The 19,239-nt window shown below is 61.9% G+C and overlaps 1 protein-coding gene across 16 annotated transcripts in view; it reads right to left on the bottom strand.

Moving 5' to 3' along the window:
• The window catches only part of C18H16orf95 (chromosome 18 C16orf95 homolog), a 138,107-nt gene extending 118,868 nt beyond the window's left edge, over positions 1–19,239 (bottom strand). The window contains exons 1-9 of one of the 16 annotated variants that reach the window (XM_051840319.2): positions 18,988–19,200; positions 18,728–18,843; positions 14,878–14,935; positions 12,740–12,880; positions 9,185–9,331; positions 8,458–8,494; positions 3,519–3,708; positions 2,436–2,823; positions 1,209–1,438 (exon numbers count right to left, since the gene is read on the bottom strand). In XM_051840319.2, the coding sequence (XP_051696279.2) occupies positions 2,766–2,823; positions 3,519–3,708; positions 8,458–8,494; positions 9,185–9,331; positions 12,740–12,880; positions 14,878–14,935; positions 18,728–18,843; positions 18,988–19,185 (945 nt within the window). In that variant the 5' untranslated portion in view covers positions 19,186–19,200 and the 3' untranslated portion in view covers positions 1,209–1,438; positions 2,436–2,765. Of the gene's footprint in view, positions 1–1,208; positions 1,439–2,435; positions 2,824–3,518; positions 3,758–8,457; positions 8,495–9,184; positions 9,332–12,739; positions 12,881–13,616; positions 13,711–14,316; positions 14,594–14,877; positions 14,936–18,727 lie in introns of those variants that run through there. The other 15 variants (XM_051840324.2, XM_051840329.2, XM_051840321.2 and 12 more) reach the window with 15 other exon arrangements.

The raw sequence follows: 19,239 nt of genomic DNA on the forward strand, positions 1-19,239 counted from the left end.
CTCCCTCTCTCATTTTAACTCTTTCAAATAAATAGATAAATCTTTGAAAACAGTCAGTCTACGCAGACACTTCCCCAAAGCACACACGGGAGGGCGCCCAGCAGCAGCGGCCGTCGGGAAGCACGAGTGAGGGTGCAGCTTCGGCTTCCCACGTGGAGACGGCTGCTGGCAGGACAGACACAGGCGGTGGGCACACAGCCCCCCACGGCTGCTGGGAACACACAACGGCACAGCCAGCACACAGCAACTTGGCAGGTCCTCAAAACAGTCGTCAGTCACCGCCTGACTCCACGATTCCACACCTACACATCCACCCAAGGCAAAGCCAAACACCCACCCAGGAAAACGCTAGCGCGTAAACGTTCAGAGGGCCGGAGTCACAGCAGCCCAAAGGTGGAAAGAAGCCCCCGTCTATCGGGTGCTCACACACTCGTCCATCCACACCCAGAGCCACTGGACTAAAGACTGACGTGTGCCTCAACACGGATGCACCTTGAACACGCGCCATGGGAGAGAAACCACAGCATGTGCAATCCCTTCGTTAAAAAATGTCCAGGGTGTGGGGCTGGCATTGTGGCATCGTGAGTTAAGCTCCCACCTATAACACCATGTGGTTCGAGTCCTAGCTGCTCCCCTTCCGATCCAGCCCCCTGCTGATGGCCTAAGAAAGCAGCCGAAGATGGCCCAAGTCCTTGGGCCCCCACACCCATGTGGGAGACCCAGATGAAGCTCCTGGCTCCTGGCTGTGGTCTGGGACAGCCACGGCCACTGCAGCCATTTGGAGAGTGAACCAGGAGATGGAGATCTCTCGATTTCTCCCTCTCTGTAATTCTGCCTTTCAAATAAAAATAATCTTTAAAAAAAATATCCAGAATAGGCCAATCCAGACATAAAAGTAATTAGCTATTGCCAGGCACCGGGAAAAGAAGGAAGACGTGGCGGCCTAATAAGCACACACCGTCTCTTTTGGTATGACGTCCTCTGGCGTCAGACAGTGGCAACAGCTGCACAGCTGTGCAACTATGTTCTACACTTCAAACACATGTGACTATCTCAGTCTCCAGCCGCCCCCTCTTCCCCAAACAGCCGCTGGGGTCACTTCAGGGCCCTGCTCCAGCGATCTGACGACCCTGAGTGAGAAATGACTGCGCGTGGACCCAGCACCTAAGGACAAGACCCGTCAGTGAAGGAAACGCGAGGTCACCAGGTGGAAGCTCACAGATAACATTTATTGACCTCATTCATGGCCGGCTCTCGCCGCACTCGCACGGCTCTGCTACGCTGGAGTCGCCTGATGGCCAACAGCCCAGCTCGAATCTCGGTGCGAAACGGCCGGCACCACAGGCTGCTCCTGACCTGAGGCCTTGATTGTGACTAACGGTTTCATGGAAGTGCTTGACAAAGCTGAAGGTTCCAACTTCAAACCCAGAAAAACTGGCTGGAAAGCAAAGAGAAAGAAAGACAGTTACCGAGCCCTCAGTGCCGGCCTGCCCTTGTGGGAGAGTGGGGACCCCACAGGGCTGGGAGCGTCATCTGGTTCCCCACCGCGCGGGGCGAGTCCCTGCAGGAAACGGGCTGAGGCGCCTTCCAGCTGCTGCAGCCACGTGGGGAGTGACCAAGCAGAGGGAAGATCTCTCTCTCTCTGCCTTTCAAGTAAATAAAAAGACCTTTAAAATAAATAATAAAAGAAAAGAAAAGAACTGAGCTAGGATCTCTTTTTTTCTTCCTCCCTCTCTTCCTCCTTCCCTTCAAACTCACTATGTGGTTTAAACACAAAGCTGGGGCTGGCGCCGGGGCTCACTTGGTTAATCCTCCGCCTGCAGCGCCAGCATCCCATGTGGGTGCCGGTTCTAGTCCCGGCTGCTCCTTTTCCAGTCCAGCTCTCTGCTGTGGCCTGGGAAGGCAGTGGAGGATGGCCCAGGTGTTTGGGCCTCTGCACCCACGTGGGAGACCTAGAAGAAGCCCCTGGCTCCTGGCTTCGGACCAGCACAGCTCCGGCCGTTGCGGCCATTTGGGGGGTGAACCAGCGGATGGAAGACCTTTCTCTCCACCCAGACCCCTTCCTGTGCACATGCCCAGAGAGGCTGCCATGGTCCGTGTGGGACTCCCGCACAGCTGTTCTGCACAGCACTACTGGGACCACACGAGTCAGAGGCCATATGCGTGTCCCACTCCAGAAGGGACAAGCAGACCCACAGCGGAGAGGGACTCCCACTTCCAGTCATGACAGTGACAAGGATGGAGTCCATCTGCCATGACCAACCAGAGGCCAGGTAAAAGACGCCTGACAACTGTGTTCAGATCCTGGACATCTAGAATATTCCTCCCACACACGAGTGGGGCTGACAATTATGGAGCCAACAGGCACATATATGTACACCAGACCTGTGTGTTCTGTATGTGAGTATGCACTCACAGGCCTCCTACCGACGTACGTTTATGTGCACAGATCCACAAGGACTCATTTGCACAGAGGTCTCTCGGAAGCGGCTGAAAGAGAACGAGCTGGCCGGGGTAATGGTCAGAGAAGGCGGCCAAGCGGAGGAGAGAGCAAAGGACAAGGAGACAGCCGGTAGCCACAGTCCCAACATGAGCCCAGGGATGGCCCTGGGGGCTTGGTCAGAGGAGATCGTGGCAAGAAATGACGGCTGTGGGGCTCGAGGGTTCCAGGTGCGGCACGCAGAGCCTGGCAGGTCCCCAGCTGGACAGCAGGGAAGGGATTTTCCAACACGGAGCCTTAGCAGCAGGGAAAGGGTTGGCGAGAGCTAGCACTGGTCTTCTTCTGACAGCAGGGCGATTTTAGAACTCAGCCATAGTCGAGTGCTGAAAGACAGGCAGGAGGCCTCAAGATGCGCCAACTCCCCAGCAGCCTGCTGACCTCTCCGGACTGTTCCCGGACTACATGTCAGGAGTGAGCAGGGGGCGGGGCTGGGGCACAGCGGTCAGGTGCCACCTGCGACACTGGTATCCCATATGAGCACCAGTCTGAGTTCCGGCTGCTCCACCTCCAATCCAGCTCCCTGATAATACACCTGGGGGAAGCAGATGGCCCAAGTACCTGGGTCCCTGCCACCTCCTAGCTTTGGCCTGGCCCAGCCCCAGCTGTTGAGGCCACTTGGCGAGTGAACCAGCAAATGAAAAACCTCTCTCTCGGTAACTCTCCCTGTCAAGGAGAAAGCAGCAGCAGGTCTGAGTGCTGTGTCACGGCTGCTCTGAGCCCGGCTCTCCCAGGCCCTGAGGCTCTCCCAGCCCCTGAGGCTCTCCCAGGCCCCTGAGGCTCTCCCAGGCCCCTGAGGCTCTCCCAGGCCCTGAGGCTCTCCCAGGCCCTGAGGCTCTCCCAGGCCCCTGAGGCTCTCCCAGGCCCTGAGGCTCTCCCAGGCCCCTGAGGCTCTCCCAGGCCCTGAGGCTCTGAATCCTGACGGCCCTGGGACGGGAGCTTTTCTACACCCGTTTCTTGAGGGGTCAAGAACCTGAGAGACCAGAGCCACCCAGAGTCCCTCACTCCCCCACCTGCTCACCGAATGGCCCCGATGGCCCTCAGGACGGTCTGGAGGAGGGTCAGCAGGGAGTCCAGGGAGCTGGCCGTCCTCCCCGGGGCCGGCGGCTCATCCTGGCCAACGGCCTGGAGCTGCTGCCACTTGAGCAGGAGGCGCCTGTCGCAGCAGACCCGCCAGCAGTTGTAGTGCGCACGGGAGTCCAGGGGGCGCTCTAGGTGGAGAAGCGCGGCAGTGAGGACGGCCGTGATCCCACGATCCTCCTGGACACAGAGGCCGAGACGGCCCAGGGCCTCTGTGAAGTGGGACTGGCAAGACCCTCACGGAGACCAAGGAAGGGCTGCTGGCCGACTGCCCCTGGTTCCGTCTCTTCCAAAGCGCACCCTGAGTAACTCTGGGTGATACAATGCTAGCTGGGATTCCCATCACAATCCTGTTTGGGGGCCAGCACTGTGACGCGGCAGGCTAAGCCTCCACCGGGGATGCCAGCATCCCAGAGGGACGCCGCTTTGAGACCTGGTTGCCCCACTTTTGATCCAGCTCCCTGCTAACAAGCCTGGGAGGGCAGAGGAAGATGGCCCAAGTGCTCAGACCCCCGCGCCTGCATGGGAGACCCAGAAGAAGCTCCTGGCTCCTGGCTTTGGCCTGGCCCAGCCCTGGCCTTGCGGCCACGTGAGTGTGAACCAGCAGATGGAGGACTGGCTGATCGCCGTCTTCCCTCCTAAAACACGTAATTTTAAGACCCTGTGTTCTAGAGATGGGGGAGGGAGCAGGCGCCACGTCACACTGGGGCCCACCCAGCGCTTCCATCTCCTGTCTCCCTCCAGACTCCTTTGGTCAACCTGTGACCATTCCGTGTTCTACTCTATATTATTAATACACTACAGTATAAATAAATCTCTATTTAGCATTAATGTAAGAATGCACTATTAGTGTACAATGCATAACGTTTTCCTCACGAAACAACGTGACCGGAGGCCAGCACTGTGGGACAGCCTGCGACGCGAGCACCCTGCTCCAGTCCCACGCAGCCCCCTGCTGGCGACCCAGGGAGAGCAGAAGATGGCCCAGGTGTCTGGGCTCCTACCGTCCATGTGGAGACCTGGGAGATTCCTGGCTTCAGACTGGCCCAGCCCTGGCTGTGGGGCCATCCAGGGAGTTAAAGAGCACATAGAAGTTCTCTTTCTGTCTCTCCCTCTCTCTCCATAACACTTTCAAATAAATAAATAAATGAATCTTTTTTAAAAAAATTCTGCTTCATAAACAAAGCGGACAAGCACCGTGGAGTAGCGGGTAAAGCTGCCGCCTGCAGTGCATCCCATGTGGGCGCCAGTTCTAGTCCCAGCTGCTCCACTTCCAACCCAGCTCTCTGCTGTGGCCTGGGAGAGCATAGGAGACGGCCCAAGTGCTTGGGCCCCTGCGCCCGTGTGGGAGACCTGGAAGAAGCCAATTATGGCCAACTGGGGAGTGAACCAGTGGGTGGAGACCTCTCTCCTCTCTCTGCCTCTCCTTCTCTCTGTGTAACTCTTTCAAATAAATAAACAAAAAATCTCATATGTGAATTTGCTCTTTAAAAGGGAAATCACTTGGGCCTGAGGCCAAAGATGACATCTCGGGTCCTAAACTCTCTCTGAGCTCCGGGCTGTACGATGGGAAGGACCTGGCTCTCCTGGGGGCAGTGAGACCTGTCCGTCAAGGCCTCTGGTCTTGCTTTCACGATAAAAACTGTGGAGTAAAAATTAACCCTGGTTTTTAAAAACCTATCAGATGACACATGTGATTCAACAATAAACTAAGCTTTTAGCTTTTTTTTTAAGATTTTATTTATTTGAGAAGTAGAGTTACAGACAGTGAGAGGGAGAGACAGAGAGAGAGGTCTTCCTTCCATTGGTTCACTCCCCAAATGGCTGCTACAGCTGGAGCTGCAGAGATCTGAAGCCAGGAGCTTCTTCCTGGTCCCCCACATGCGTGCAGAGGCCCAAGGCCACAGCAGAGAGCTGGGTTGGAAGAGGAGCAGCTGGGACTAGAACTGGCACTGATATGGGATGCCGGTGCCGCAGGAGGAGGATTAACCTACCGCGCCACGGCGCCGGCCCCAGCTTCTAGCTTCTTAAAGATGAAAGTATCGAATGCCTAAAACAGCCCATGAAAATGAACCAGCAAAGCTGTGCTGGCCCAGCGCAAAGAGCTCCTTCTCCAGCTGCTGTCCCCGCTGCCAAGGAGTGCGCCACCGCCTGGTCCTGGCTCTCTCACTGCCACTTGAGCTGTGTTTACTGCTTTCTCTGATTTACAGGGTCTACACAGGCCCCTGTGACGCAGGTCCGAGCTCCAGGCAGGGCCCCGGCTTTTCTCACGGACACGAGCACCCAGCAACGGCTGCACGGCGCTTGCTTCCCGCACGGACAAACGTCTCAGGGACGGCCCGTCACCTCAGTGCATGTCCCTGCGCCTCCCGGCTGCCACCCTGACACCCTGCGCCACGACTCACACACAGCCCGCCTGTGTCCACCCTCCGGCCGGCCGAGGGATGCTCAGGTCACTCCGGTGTTTGCTGAGAAAACTACCGCTACGACAGGGGTGCTGCAGGAGTCTGCGCCTCTCACCGAGGCGTGGGCCGGCGCGCATTAAGGGAAGACACACTAAACTCTGCAAGATCCCTCCACCCCCCGCAACGGCTATGACCATTTACACCAGGATAAAGTCCTCACTTCTCTACCATGAAGAGGCAGGTGGGGGCAGCTATTCATTTCCCAACCATGCCCCCAACACTGCCTCTGGAAGCTCACTCAGAGCCCCGCCCCCAGACCCGCCTCTGTCCTAGCTCACTCAGAGCCCCGCCCCCAGGCCCGCCTCTGCTCCTGGAAGCTCAGAGCCCCGCCCCCAGACCCGCCTCTGTCCTAGCTCACTCAGAGCCCCGCCCCCAGACCCGCCTCTGTTCCTGGAAGCTCACTCAGAGCCCCGCCCCCAGACCCGCCTCTGTCCTAGCTCAGAGCCCCGCCCCCAGACCCGCCTCTGCTCCTGGAAGCTCACTCAGAGCCCCGCCCCCAGACCCGCCTCTGCTCCTAGCTCAGAGCCCCGCCCCCAGACCCGCCTCTGCTCCTGGAAGCTCACTCAGAGCCCCGCCCCCAGACCCGCCTCTGCTCCAGGAAGCTCACTCAGAGCCCCGCCCCCAGGCCCACCTCTGTTCTAGCTCACTCAGAGCCCCGCCCCCAGACCCGCCTCTGTTCCTGGAAGCTCACTCAGAGCCCCGCCCCCAGACCCGCCTCTGCTCCTGGAAGCTCACTCAGAGCCCCGCCCCCAGACCCGCCTCTGCTCCTAGCTCAGAGCCCCGCCCCCAGACCCGCCTCTGCTCCTGGAAGCTCACTCAGAGCCCCGCCCCCAGACCCGCCTCTGCTCCTGGAAGCTCACTCAGAGCCCCGCCCCCAGACCCGCCTCTGCTCCTAGCTCAGAGCCCCGCCCCCAGACCCGCCTCTGCTCCAGGAAGCTCACTCAGAGCCCCGCCCCCAGACCCGCCTCTGTTCCTAGCTCAGAGCCCTGCCCCCAGACCCGCCTCTGTTCCGATCCACTCGTTCCTGTTCCTACAGTCCCCAAGGACTCAGTGCGAGGTCACACGGCACACCAGGGGAAGGACATGGCACGGGCCCAGGAAACGAGCCGGCAGTCAAGTCCACCCCACCCCACCCCGGGTGGGTGAGACGCCCCTCCTAGTGCTACATCAGGAGAGTGTGACTACCCGTGCTGCGTCACCAGCACATGACACACACACACACACTACCTCACCAAGCCCTCGGGCAGAGTTCAAGGCTGATTCTGGTGACGACATTTTGAGATCCGTGCGTGGTCTTTTCATAATGCACAATTTTCCATGGACTTCTGAAGGCCCCACTTAGGAATGTGCCTGGCGTGACTAGGAACCCCACTGCTCTGTGAGCGCAAGGGAGTCACTCCCTGTCCATCACGAGCCACGAATGCACACGTTCTGAAGCCACCAACACCCGCCGAAGGTGCCAGGGAACGAGCATACACGTGTATGCTTCCATGTTACACACGTGTAACAGGCCAGAGCCATGAGCATGTGAGTGTAGAAAAGGACATGTGTAGGAATGCACACCGTAGCGTTACACATATAAATGCACACACACATGTACACGTGCCATAAATATGTCTACGTTCCTTCAGAAGTTCATAGACAATGTATATCATGAAAACCTATGCACGGAGTTCAAAATTTTGCACCAAAATAAACATCTTTTACTTCCATTTTTCCACGAAATTTTGGAGGTATCCTTATAACCCAGACACACACACACACAGACACACACAGACATGATACCATGAATTATCAAAGATTAGGGCTTTGGGGGCCAGCCCTGTGGCACAGCAGGTAAAGCCACCACCTGCAGGGCCAGCATCCCATATGAGCGCCAGTTTGAGTCCCAGCTGCTCCACTCCCGATCCAGCTCTCTGCTGTGGCCTGGGAAAGCAGCAGATGGCCCAAGGCCTTGGGCCCCGGCACCCACATGGGAGACCGGGGCTGGGCGGGGGGGGACTCCTGGCTTTGGATCAGTCCAGCTCCGGCCATTTGTGACCATTTGAGGAGTGGACCAGTGGACAGAAGACCGTCGTGTCTGTCTCTGCCTCTGCCTCTCTTAACTCTGCCTTTCAAATAAATAAATAAATCTTAAAAATCACAAATATCAGAGCTTTTTGAACCAGCTACAACGCCGTCTACGTCATCTAACCCCCACTGCGAGCTGGTTTCATCCGAGAGCCAAAGCTCACAGACCAACCGCGCTGAGCCGCTCAGGGGCCATCGGCACGGCAGTGCCTGAAGATCGGGGTGGGGACGCCACAGCTGTGTTGCCAGGCGTGGTCTGCGCGGTCGGCACCCCTCCCTGCTGCAGTGGCTGTGGGGCCCCACCTTTCTTGGGGAGGGGATGAGAGGGAGCGCGTGCAGTGTTACCTTGGAGGCCTCTAAAACTCCGCTGCCTTTTCACCGTCTAAAAGACAAGAATGTGGGTGGATGGTCAGCCCTGTCCCAGCAGGGGGGCCGGATGGCTTGCATTCAACCCTGATGAATCCCTGGCCATCCCACATGCAAGCCAGGGTCTCCTCAGAGGTTCACTGGGTCGTGACTCTGGGGCAGTTTGCTGTTCAACATTAGGAGCCAGCATGGAGCTGTGGGCGAGGGAAGAAAGGGAGTCTCTGACTTCCACCCGGGACGCAGCAGAAGTCGGGAGAGAAGGGGCCGCGGGGCTGGGAGGCGGTCGGGCGAGGCAGACCCCCAGCAGGCACTGCCTGGGCACCAGGGCAGTGGGGACGGCAGACGGGGCCCAACAAGGAGGACAGCATCTGAGGGTTGGTCCCTCTGGGCACCCCTCTCCCTCTGCCTCCCTCCACGCCAGCTGGAGCCAGCGGACCCTGGAGAGACGGAGGAGGGGGACCAGGCGAGGTGAGGCCGAGGCCGAGGGATGGAGAGAGGTGGCAGAGGAGAGCAAAGGAGAGGAAGGGGGGGGGGGGGGAGCGGGCAGCAGTGAGTGCAGCAGGCCCTGAACATCAGGGGACCAAACTGGCCGTCCCCCGCGTACCCTGCCTCCTGCACTCAGCTGCCCCCGGTCACGGCCAGCAGGGGCCTTCCGTGGACACCGGAGGCCTCTGTGCCCCCCTCACTGCTGTGAATCTCCCCTTACCTTCTTCGGAGACCTCAGGACCTGGGGCACCCAGTAGGGCATCATCGCCTGACTCCTAGGCACCGGGAGGCGGCCCCTAACGCAGTGGCACAGGCAGGGGCACGACTCTGAGGCTTTGGGGACATGAAACCGCACCGTCCTCTGGCTCTGACAGAGAGGAAGGGAAGAGTTCAAGAGGGAACGGAGCTGTACCCTCAACGACCCCACAACTCAGCCTGGGACCCAGGGACGGCCTGGAGGGGCTCCTCTCCGCATTCCCCTCCCACAGACAGCCCCACCAGCCCTGCGGGGGACACAGTCTCCCCTTCATGACGACCCAGAGGTGGGCGCATGAGGCCCAGCCCCCAGTACCTATCTGCACAGATCCACGTGGCTCCTGGCGGCAGGACAGTGGGCTGGGTTAGGAGGCCCGGCTCTGTCCTGAGCCTCCTGGCCCCCGCGGAGGCCGCTGGCCCCAGCACTTGGCCGGTCTGTGCCTCAGTGTTCTGCCAGCATCCTGAAAACCAGGTTCTGAACGGACCCCGCCTCCGATCCAGCACTTCACCCCAGCACTGTATCGTGTGACGACACTTTCGCACGCGGCAGTCCCTCCCCCGCTCCACCCCCACTTTGGCCAACAGGATAAGGAAGAAGTGGCCTTTGCCAGTCCTGGGCCCACAGGGAGGGAGCTTTAGGAACTGGGGAGAAAACCAAAGCCACTGCTCCTAAATCAGCGAATCCCACGTCCAGCTGGGAGAGGTCCCCGGGCGCTCCACGGAAGAACACTCCCCCCTCCCCCCGGAGTCAGCCGTTGCTTGTTTGCCCTCCCCTGGCGACCACCCTCCTGGTGACCTGGGTCTGGGAGGTACTCTCTGAGCCCTGCCGTCATGTTTCTCTCGGGGCAGCTTTAAGGCTGGTGGCCAAAGTCCACACTCACTGACATCAAATCGGCTCCGGCCCCAGGGCCCCACTCAAACCCTCCCCACCACCACGGGCAACAAGAACCAAGGGCTGACCCCTCACCCGTTCCCTAGCACCTGCACGTCCTGTCCGCCCAGTGAGCCGCCCCCCCTGGAGTCCGTGGATGACTTCACCCCAGCACAGCCGCTGCAAACCACAGGTGACCACCAGCCACCCACCTCCCAGCTCTCTGCCATGTGCCCGAAGCCTCTTGTAAATCCCACGTCACGGACAGCAGCTCTTGGAAACACAGGAAAGCAAAATGGTTCCTACCCCTCACTTCCAGAGCCACTGACACTGGCACAGGGGCCCTGCGACTCCGCCGACACTGCCCACCTGGACAGAGCCCGCAGCGGGAGGGCTTGGCCTGCAGGATGTCAGTCTCGGGCCCCCCATTTTCCCTGTGCTTTCTCATCGCTGCCAGCTGAGGCTCCCAGCAGGCTGCCTGCATCCCACTCAGCTGTGAGGGGGACTCAGACTCCAGCAACGCCTGCCTGCTGCTCGCCCGCTTCCCGGGAAGGCTGCCGGGAAGGACAGCATCAACAGCCAGATGGAGCACGGCCCGGTGCAGAGGGTGGCCAAGGGGCACGCGCTTCCACCCTCCGCACGCTCTCAGCCCTGCCCCTTTGGGCTCTGTGGCAGCTCCAGGACGCAGGCTCGCTTGACGGCATCATGGCCACTGGTGGTCAAGCTCCACCTGCAGCCCCGGAGCCCGGGGTCACTCAAAGCTGCCATCTTTGGGCCAGAGCTGCCTTCGTCCTGAGGCTGTCCTAGGGCCTGCCAAGGCACAGGCCTGTCACCAAGGACATCACACAGGTCTTGGGAGCCCTGCACGGACGCGACGACCGAATGCCAGAGCAGACTGGCCTGGCGCCTCACGCGAGGATTTCAGGGGCTCTGAGCCAGGAATGCAGGGAGGCCTGTCTCCTGCCCTCACAGTTCCACAGACCCGCGGCTCCCGTGTCACCTCCGTCATCACCATTAGAACACGCCTGGGCCAGCCACGGCTCTCACGGCACACAAGCAGGGCGGGCCTGCTCAGCTGGGCCCAGCCCCACGCAAGTGGCAGGAGCAGTCAGTGGTCATTCCGAGCTATCGCACCCGGGGCAAGTCGTCACCCACACGCGCACATCTCCAGGACGCCCGTGAAGCCTGGAGGGCGGGGCCGGGCAGCGGGGCCGACTGAGGGAACCGTGCCCACACACCTCCCGGTTCCCTCAGAAATGGTCCCAGCTCCGCGGGACGTCTTCCGGGACACTGCAGCGCAGGGGACTTTGCGATGCATGCTGGGGCCAACATCACGCTGATAGACCAGCAGATACCCTCAGGAACACAGACCCAGAAACAGCACACCAAGTCCAACAACACACGGCAAGGTAACACGACCAAACCAGTGCAATTCATCGCAGCAACAAACCGACCAAGAGACAGCCCTAGGACAGCCACGCACACTCCACACTCCGCACTGGCTCCCAAGCTCTCAGCAAAGCAGGCCAGGACGGGCTCCAGCCCCACCGCTCGCAGCTCCCGACGCGGAGCCCGGAGCCGTCCAGGGCCGTGGGCGAGGCCAGCGCGGTCCTCTGGGCTCCACGCACCGCGCGGTCGGTGACGGAAGCACGCACCGCTGTCGGGAACGTCCAGCAAGGCAGGCGTTCTGCCGAGGAGCTGCTGGCTTCGTTTCCCGTCTTCAACGCACACACACCGCCTCACCCACCACCACTCCTGCGTGTTTCAAGAAAAATTGAGGCCTAGGTCCATCCAAAGGTTTGCACACACACACACGCAGCAGTCTCGTCTGCAGACGGAAGGCAGACAGAACGCAACCGCGCACCTGGAGGGGAAGGTAACACGGGCCTCAGTCATCGACACTCGGCGGCCGGTGTGCGCGGCCCGGGGGGACCTCGAGACACTGGCCCTGAGTGGAGCAGCCGGACAGAGAACAGCGCCTTTGTTTCTGTGGAATCCTCAGACCGCGGGTAACCCACAGTGCCAGAACGCGGCGGGTGCCAAGGCCGGGTGATGGCCTCCCCGGGGAACACGCACACCGAGACTCCCCAGCGCGGCCACTCGAGACGTGCAGTTTTATGCTACGTCTACCGTACTTCCCTAAACAGCTTTACACGTGCGCTTTAAACACACACACAAACCGTCTACCAGAAACGCTGAAGCAAGGCGTCACCCGAGGGCCCTGACGCTCACCCAAGACCCCGACCCAGGGCGTCACCCGAGGGCCCTGATGCTCACTCAAGACCCCGACCCAGGGCGTCACCCTGAGGGTCCTGAAGCTCACCCAAGACCCCGACCCAAGGCGTCACCCAGACCCAGGGCGTCACCCGAGGGCCCTGATGTTCACCCAAGACCCCGACCCAGGGCGTCACCCCAGGGCCCTGATGCTCACCCAAGACCCCGACCCAGGGCGTCACCCGAGGGCCCTGACGCTCACCCAAGACCCAGACCCAGGGCGTCACCCGAGGGCCCTGATGCTCACCCAAGACCCAGACCCAGGGCGTCACCCGAGGGCCCTGATGCTCACCCAAGACCCAGACCCAAGGTGTCACCCGAGGCCCCTGATGCTCACCCAAGACCCCGACCCAAGATCCGCTGCTCATCACCCACCTGTTCCCGGGGTCTCAGTGAGGAAGGCACCCAGTAAGGCAGCGCCGCCTCGGCCCGGGGCACGGGCAGGCGGCCCCCGAAGTGGACGTGGCACTCGCAGCAGAGGGGCTCTCGGAGACCATTTTGGGCGCCAGGGTACATCTGATCCAGAAAGGACAAATTCAACGTTTTACTGCATGTGCAGTCACGGGGAGGGGCCTTCCAGAACCCGAAGTGCTCAGACGGACGCGATCCATGGACAGGGCCGGGGTCCTGCTTCCCACAGCGGCCCAGAGACAGACGGACGCGATCCATGGACAGGGCCGGGGTCCTGCTTCCCACAGCGGCCAGAGAGAGACGGACGCGATCCATGGACAGGGCCGGGGTCCTGCTTCCCACAGCGGCCCAGAGAGAGGCCGGCTACCGTGACTGCCAGCGAGGGGCAGCCGGCACCTGCAGACCAGGTCCACCGGCACCTTCAGCCGCCCACTGCGCCGTTACCCTCTCCAAACGGCAGAGGCCCAGGGGACAGCAGAGCTGCTCTGGGGTCCCCGCGTCACTGCCCAGAGCACGTCCTGGTTTGCAAGGCTGGAAGCCCCACGGCCCCCCAGGTAGAAGAGGGAGGGCCGTCAGCACCTCTCGGGACTGAAGAAGAAACTCAAGTCCAGAGTAGGTAAGTGGGGGGGTCCCACCGCGTCCCCCGGGCTGACAGGTGTCCTGCGGCCCCGAGGGGAACTGGGTGCTCTTACACGGAGATCTGGGGGCCCCGCGGTGGCCCTGCTACCACAGACTGCCATGCCTGGCATTCTCTCACGCTGTCTCTGCACCCAGTTCTGCACCTGCCGCCACCCCGAGGGGCACGTGGGGGTTGGGAAGCAGCGAGGACCCGCTTCCTTACCAAGCGATCTGAGAGGCACACGTCCTCCCCGGAGGTCCGAAGGCTGCTCTTCCTAGGAGGGAAGACCCCACTCAGAGCTCCGGGGCTGTGGAAACTGAGGCAGGGTCAACCTCTCGGACCTGAGTCGGCATTAACCCCAGGGACGGAAGGGTCACCCCTCTGGGCCCAAACGGCCTGGGGGGACTGCAACAACAGGGGCGCGGCCAGCCTCTGGCCACTCCCGGGTGTTGGCTGTCCCGAACGGCTCAGCTCGCTCCAGGTCCGATCCAGGTCGCTCCAGCTGGACCCGCACGTGGCCCAACAGGAGTCAGGGGCACTCTCACTGGGGAGAACCCTACAGCACACGGAGCTGCCCACCAGGCTGGTGCGGACCCGAAGGAGAAGGCCCTCCCGTGTCAAACCCTGGGTGCCCCCTCTCCGACATCGCCGGGCCCTGGGCTTCCCCCTCCTCCCCCGCAAACCGCGGACGGTGGCCGCACGCAGCCTCCAGGAGCGCTTGGCCGCCGGACAGGCACGGTGGAGGCGCTTCTAACAGGACACCACTGAGGAGGCCGCGGGTGTGCGCTGCACAACATGTCTGCCCGGGAGGTCCTTGTGACCAAGGGAGACCAGCAGGAGGGGAGGGCCGGACAGGGGTGAGGGGTGGGGGGGCAGAGGGGAGAGAGAAGGCGGGCCGGGGTCGGGCCGCAGTCCCGCGCACCTGGTTGCGGCCATGCCTGAAGGCCCAGTCCTCCTGACATGTGCCCGAGGGCTCAGGACGCCCGCAGGGAGGCCGGGGCCGCCCGCCTCCGGGGCCCTTGGGTCGCCCGGCCCGCCATGGTGCGCTCTGCCGTGCCTGCACCCTACGGAACCGAGCCCAGCCCGAGAGCCCGGGCCCGCACACGCAGCGGCATGGCGAGGACAACAGCCACGGAGCCAGCGCCGCCTCGCACCCGGCTCGCGGCCGGCCGCCCAACAGCCCAGGGCGCGCCTCACGCCGATTGGCCCGCGGGTGGCCAATCAGGCACTGCTCTCTAGGCACGTGCGCTCCGTCGGTGGCTGATTGGTTCCTGCGGCAGCTCGGGGTCCGCGGGCCGCGCTGAGGGCGGGGCGGTGCGGGGGGGGGGGGGCGCTGGGGGCGGGGCTGCGTTTGGGGGCGGGGCCGCGCCGGGGGGCGAGGCCGCACAGGTGCGCCCCCCCCCCCCCCCGCCAGGTGAGCCCTGCCAGCCCCTCCCAGCCCGGCCACGCGGGCGTGGCCCCCGCAGCCCAAGTCCCCACTCACCATTTCCAACGAGCGGGCCGGTGCGGCCGCGGGACGCCCCAGCCGGCCTCTCTGCCCACTGTCAGGAGAGAGGCGAGAGTGAGGCAGTGTCCTGGTCACCGCATGTCCTGCACCGCGTGGGAAGCGCGTCCCGAGGTGCAGTTGTAGCTGGTGCTCAAGTTGCTGCCCCGCCCGGGGGCTCAGGTGGAGATTTTTTTTTTTAAGATTTATTTATTTATTTATTTATTTGACAGGCAGCGTGGACAGTGAGAGAGAGAGACAGAGAGAAAGGTCTTCGTTTGCCGTTAGTTCACCCTCCAATGGCCGCCGCGGCCAGCCCACCGCGCTGATCCGATGGCAGGAGCCAGGTGCTTCTCCTGGTCTCCCATGGGGTGCAGGGCCCAAGCACTTGGGCCATCCTCCACTGCACTCCCTGGCCACAGCAGAGAGCTGGCTGGAAGAGGGGCAACCAGGACAGAATCCGGCGCCCCGACCGGGACTAGAACCCGGTGTGCCGGTGCCGCAGGCAGAGGATTAGCCTAGTGAGCCGCCACGCCGGCTAAGATGTATTTATGTATTTATTTTAAAAGCTGAGAGAGATCTTCCATCTGCTGGTTCCACAAATGGCCACCAGAGTCGTGGCTGGGCCAGCTCAAGCCAGGAGCCAGGAGCTTCTTCTGGGTCTCCCACGCGGGTGCTGGGACCCATGCACCTGGGCCGTCACCCCCTGCCTTCCCAGGCCACAGCAGGGAGCTGGATCCGCAGCAGAGCAGCCGGGACTGGCGCTGGCGCCCAGCATGAGAGGCCAGCTGCACGGACTGTCGCTTTAAGGGGCAACCTGGGCCCAGGGTCCTGGAGTCCAGAGTGGCTGTGACCCCCAAGCGCTGTGTCCGGGTCCCTGAGTCTCCCGCACTGTGTGCACTGAGGTGGAGACGGGATGTGTGGCTTCCCTTCATGCCTCTGCCCCTGCAGGTAGGACCCTGAGCGCCGTGCACTAGTCTGTCTTACAACAGGCCTCCCCCCACTTCCCAGCCTTCCCAGCACCCTGCACCCCTGGTTATAAATCGGGCCGTCATGAGCAACTCGAACCCTGGTGGGTGACGCCGCAGAGCGACCACGTTGTCCCAGGCACTGCTGGGGTCGTGACCTGCCCAGGGCTGCACTGGTGGCCCGTGCACACGCGTGTGCTCCCCACCGCCGGCAGCATGCAGACAAGGCTGTGCCCTGCCGTTTGGGCGGTTCAGTAGCCCAGAAAGCCCGTGTGCACACATGTGTGTGCGTGTGTGGACGATGTTAGCCCTGGTCTCAACGGTGACGGCAGCATTACCCAGTGATCTCGCCACGAGCCTCACGTTGGACCGTGTCCGTCCATGTCTTCCCACTTGGGCGTGCTCTCGGCTTCCCTGCCGCCTCCACTTGCTTCCTGAGCCCACGGAAACGTGGCTGGAGGCCCAGCGAGACCCAGGACCGACTCCTGCCCCTCCCCAGCCCCAGAAGCTGTGGCCCCCACCACCGGGCTGCTGTCTTTAACCTCAAGAGTAGCTCTTGGGGCAGCGCTGTGCCACGGCAGGCTAAGCCTCTGCCTGCAGTGCCAGCATCTCATTTGGGCACTGGTTCGAGTCCCGGCTGCTCCTCTTCTGATCCTGCTCCCTGCCATGGCCTGGGAAATCAGGGGAAGATGGCCCAAGCGCTTGGGATCCTGCACCCGTGTGGCAGACCAGGAAGAAGCTCCTGGCTCCTGGCTTCAAATCCACTCAGCTCTGGCCATTGGAGCCATATAAGGAGTGAACCAGTGGATAGAAGACCTTTCTCTCTGCCTCTGAAATAAATAAATATGCCGGCGCCGCGGCTCACTAGGCTAATCCTCCACCTTGCGGCGCCGGCACACCGGGTTCTAGTCCCGGTCGGGGCGCCGGATTCTGTCCCAGTTGCCCCTCTTCCAGGCCAGCTCTCTGCTGTGGCCCAGGAGTGCAGTGGAGGATGGCCCAAGCGCTTGGGCCCTGCACCCCATGGGAGACCAGGAGAAGCACCTGGCTCCTGCCATCGGATCAGCTCAGAGCGCCAGCCGCAGCACGCCGGCCGCGGCGGCCATTGGAGGGTGAACCAACAGCAAAGGAAGACCTTTCTCTCTGTCTCTCTCTCTCACTGTCCACTCTGCCTGTCAAAAATCAATCAATAAATAAATCTTTAAAAAAAAATAGCATCTCATCACTGCTCCCAGCCACCCAAGAATGGCTAGAAAGTAAAAGAACTGACGACGCCGAGTTCCAAGGCCGACAGCTGAAACTCCGACTTTGTTCATAGAATTGGCACAGCCAGGCTGGCAAACCGGCAGTGGTCACAAAACCTGCACAGGAAACAGCCAGAGCCAGCGGACTCCTCGCCTCACTTTGCACCCACAGCAGCTTTCCCACAAACAGCCTCAGACTGGAACGACCAGGTTTCCATCCCCAGGTGGAAAGTTTCAGAAGAAATTAAGGGCTACTGACACAGAGCGCCGACACAGAGCGCCGACACAGAGCGCCGAGCGACTGCGCAGAGCGAGCCCCAGCGTGGGTGAAACCGCCGGAGAACCAGCACCACAAGGTGCACACAGTCCCCGTGCCGGTCGACACCAGGAGAGCAAGTCCATGGCCACACGGGCTGCTGACCCCACGCCCCGGCCCGGCCCTGGCCCCAGTCCTCGCTGCCCCTCGCAGCCCTGTCACACGCCTGCCTCACTGTTCCGAGCGTCAGCTGTGTCTGCCAGTCACCCCACCCCAGGCAGTTTGAGCAGGCGAGACGGCGTGCCGCGCGGCGAGAGGGAGCCGGCGCTCAGGCGCCCCTGTTGCGGGTCGGTGGCAGGCCGTGCTTTCCTCCCCGTCTCCCTGGCTCGCTGCCACCGTGCCTCGGGAGCAGGAATCAGAACAGCACATCCCGTGGCTACCAGTTTCTCCTCCTGGGCCCCAGGATGCGAAAGGAGGAAGACCGAGGGCTTTGTTAGCCCCAGAGGTTGGACAGACACCAGGACGGGCACCACCTCAGGCCGTCCCCGCACCGGCCTCGGACAGTGCGCAGAGCAGGGCCGGATGGCGGGGGTGGGGGGCTCAGCAGCCTGGCTCAGTCCTTCCCCGGAAGCGGCCCTTCCCCTCGGCTGCTGCTTTTCTCTCTCTGAACCGCAGAAGCCCACATCACCGCCAAACCAGCAGAGGCCCAGGTGTATTTTTGGTGGATTGTGGTTCCAGGATGATCTCGCCTGATTTGACCCACGAGAGGCAAAGAAAAGGAGTTCACCAGGCCAAGGCCAGGGCTCCGGTGAAGATGTGCAGTTTGTAAAGACAAAATCTGGGGCGGCCCAGTGGTGCAGCAGGCTGAGCCAGTTCCAGCGAGACCGGGTCCCACGTGGGCACAGCTCGAGTCCCGGCTGCCCCACTCCTGGTCCAGCTGCCTGCCGAGGCACCTGCCAAGCAGCAGTGATGGCCAAGGGCCTGGGCCCTGCACCCCCAGGGGAGACCCAGAGGAAGCTCCTGGCTCCAGGCTTCGGCCATTGCAGCCACTGGGGAGAGAACCAGTGGGTGGGAAATTTCTGTTTCTCCCCCTCTCTGACGTTGCCTTTCAACTAAACAAACAAACAAAACCTGAAATCCAAACCAAAATCACAGTTTAAAAATCTCGTGTCCCTCCGGGGGACACTCTGGGGTCTCTCTGAAGCTCAGTGAGGCTTTCCCAGGCCAATTTCCCAGCAGCCAGGGTCAAGTTCACCCCGGGTACCCTGACTTCCGTCAGCCTGCCCTTTGTCTCAAGCGCCGTTTCCCGTCCAGAGGCCCCGTGTCCGTGACTGCCCCCTGCTGCTGGGTGGCACGGTGTGCGGCTCTGCCGGGCCAGCCCTTACCTCTTCCTCGTGGGATCGCTGGAGTCATCAGCGCCCTTACTGTCCCCGGCTCCGCGGAGTCGAGATGGAGTGGCTCTCTCTGCCAGGCCGCGGGCCCTCCTGCACCCCCGTGCCGTCTGTGGGGACACGGGACCATTGTCGCCCTCCTACTGCCAGAGCACTACGAAGAGGGGCCCGGCCACCCGCGGAAGACAGCTGGTGCCGACGGTCCCCACCCGCCCCCGCCGGCCCCGGGGACACATGTCCCAGATCACAGAGACCTTGCCCGGGACACGCTGCCCGCTGCCTGTGCCCTGTGCCCGTGGCGCCCTGGTGGGGGCTCGCCTCCCTGTGGAACTGGAATGTTGGGGACAGAGGAGAGAACCTGTGATGTCATGAGGTCTGTCCGCCTGCGCCCGCTCTGGGGTCCTGCGGGGCAGCAGAAATTCCACTTGTGTCCTTGTTGGGGGTCCAGCCATCCCCACTCCTCACCCACGATTCCCGCTCACTCAGCGCCACCTCCACGGCATCTC

The sequence above is a fragment of the Oryctolagus cuniculus genome, chromosome 18 (genome assembly GCF_964237555.1).
Source record: "Oryctolagus cuniculus chromosome 18, mOryCun1.1, whole genome shotgun sequence".
Classification (NCBI taxonomy): domain Eukaryota; kingdom Metazoa; phylum Chordata; class Mammalia; order Lagomorpha; family Leporidae; genus Oryctolagus; species Oryctolagus cuniculus.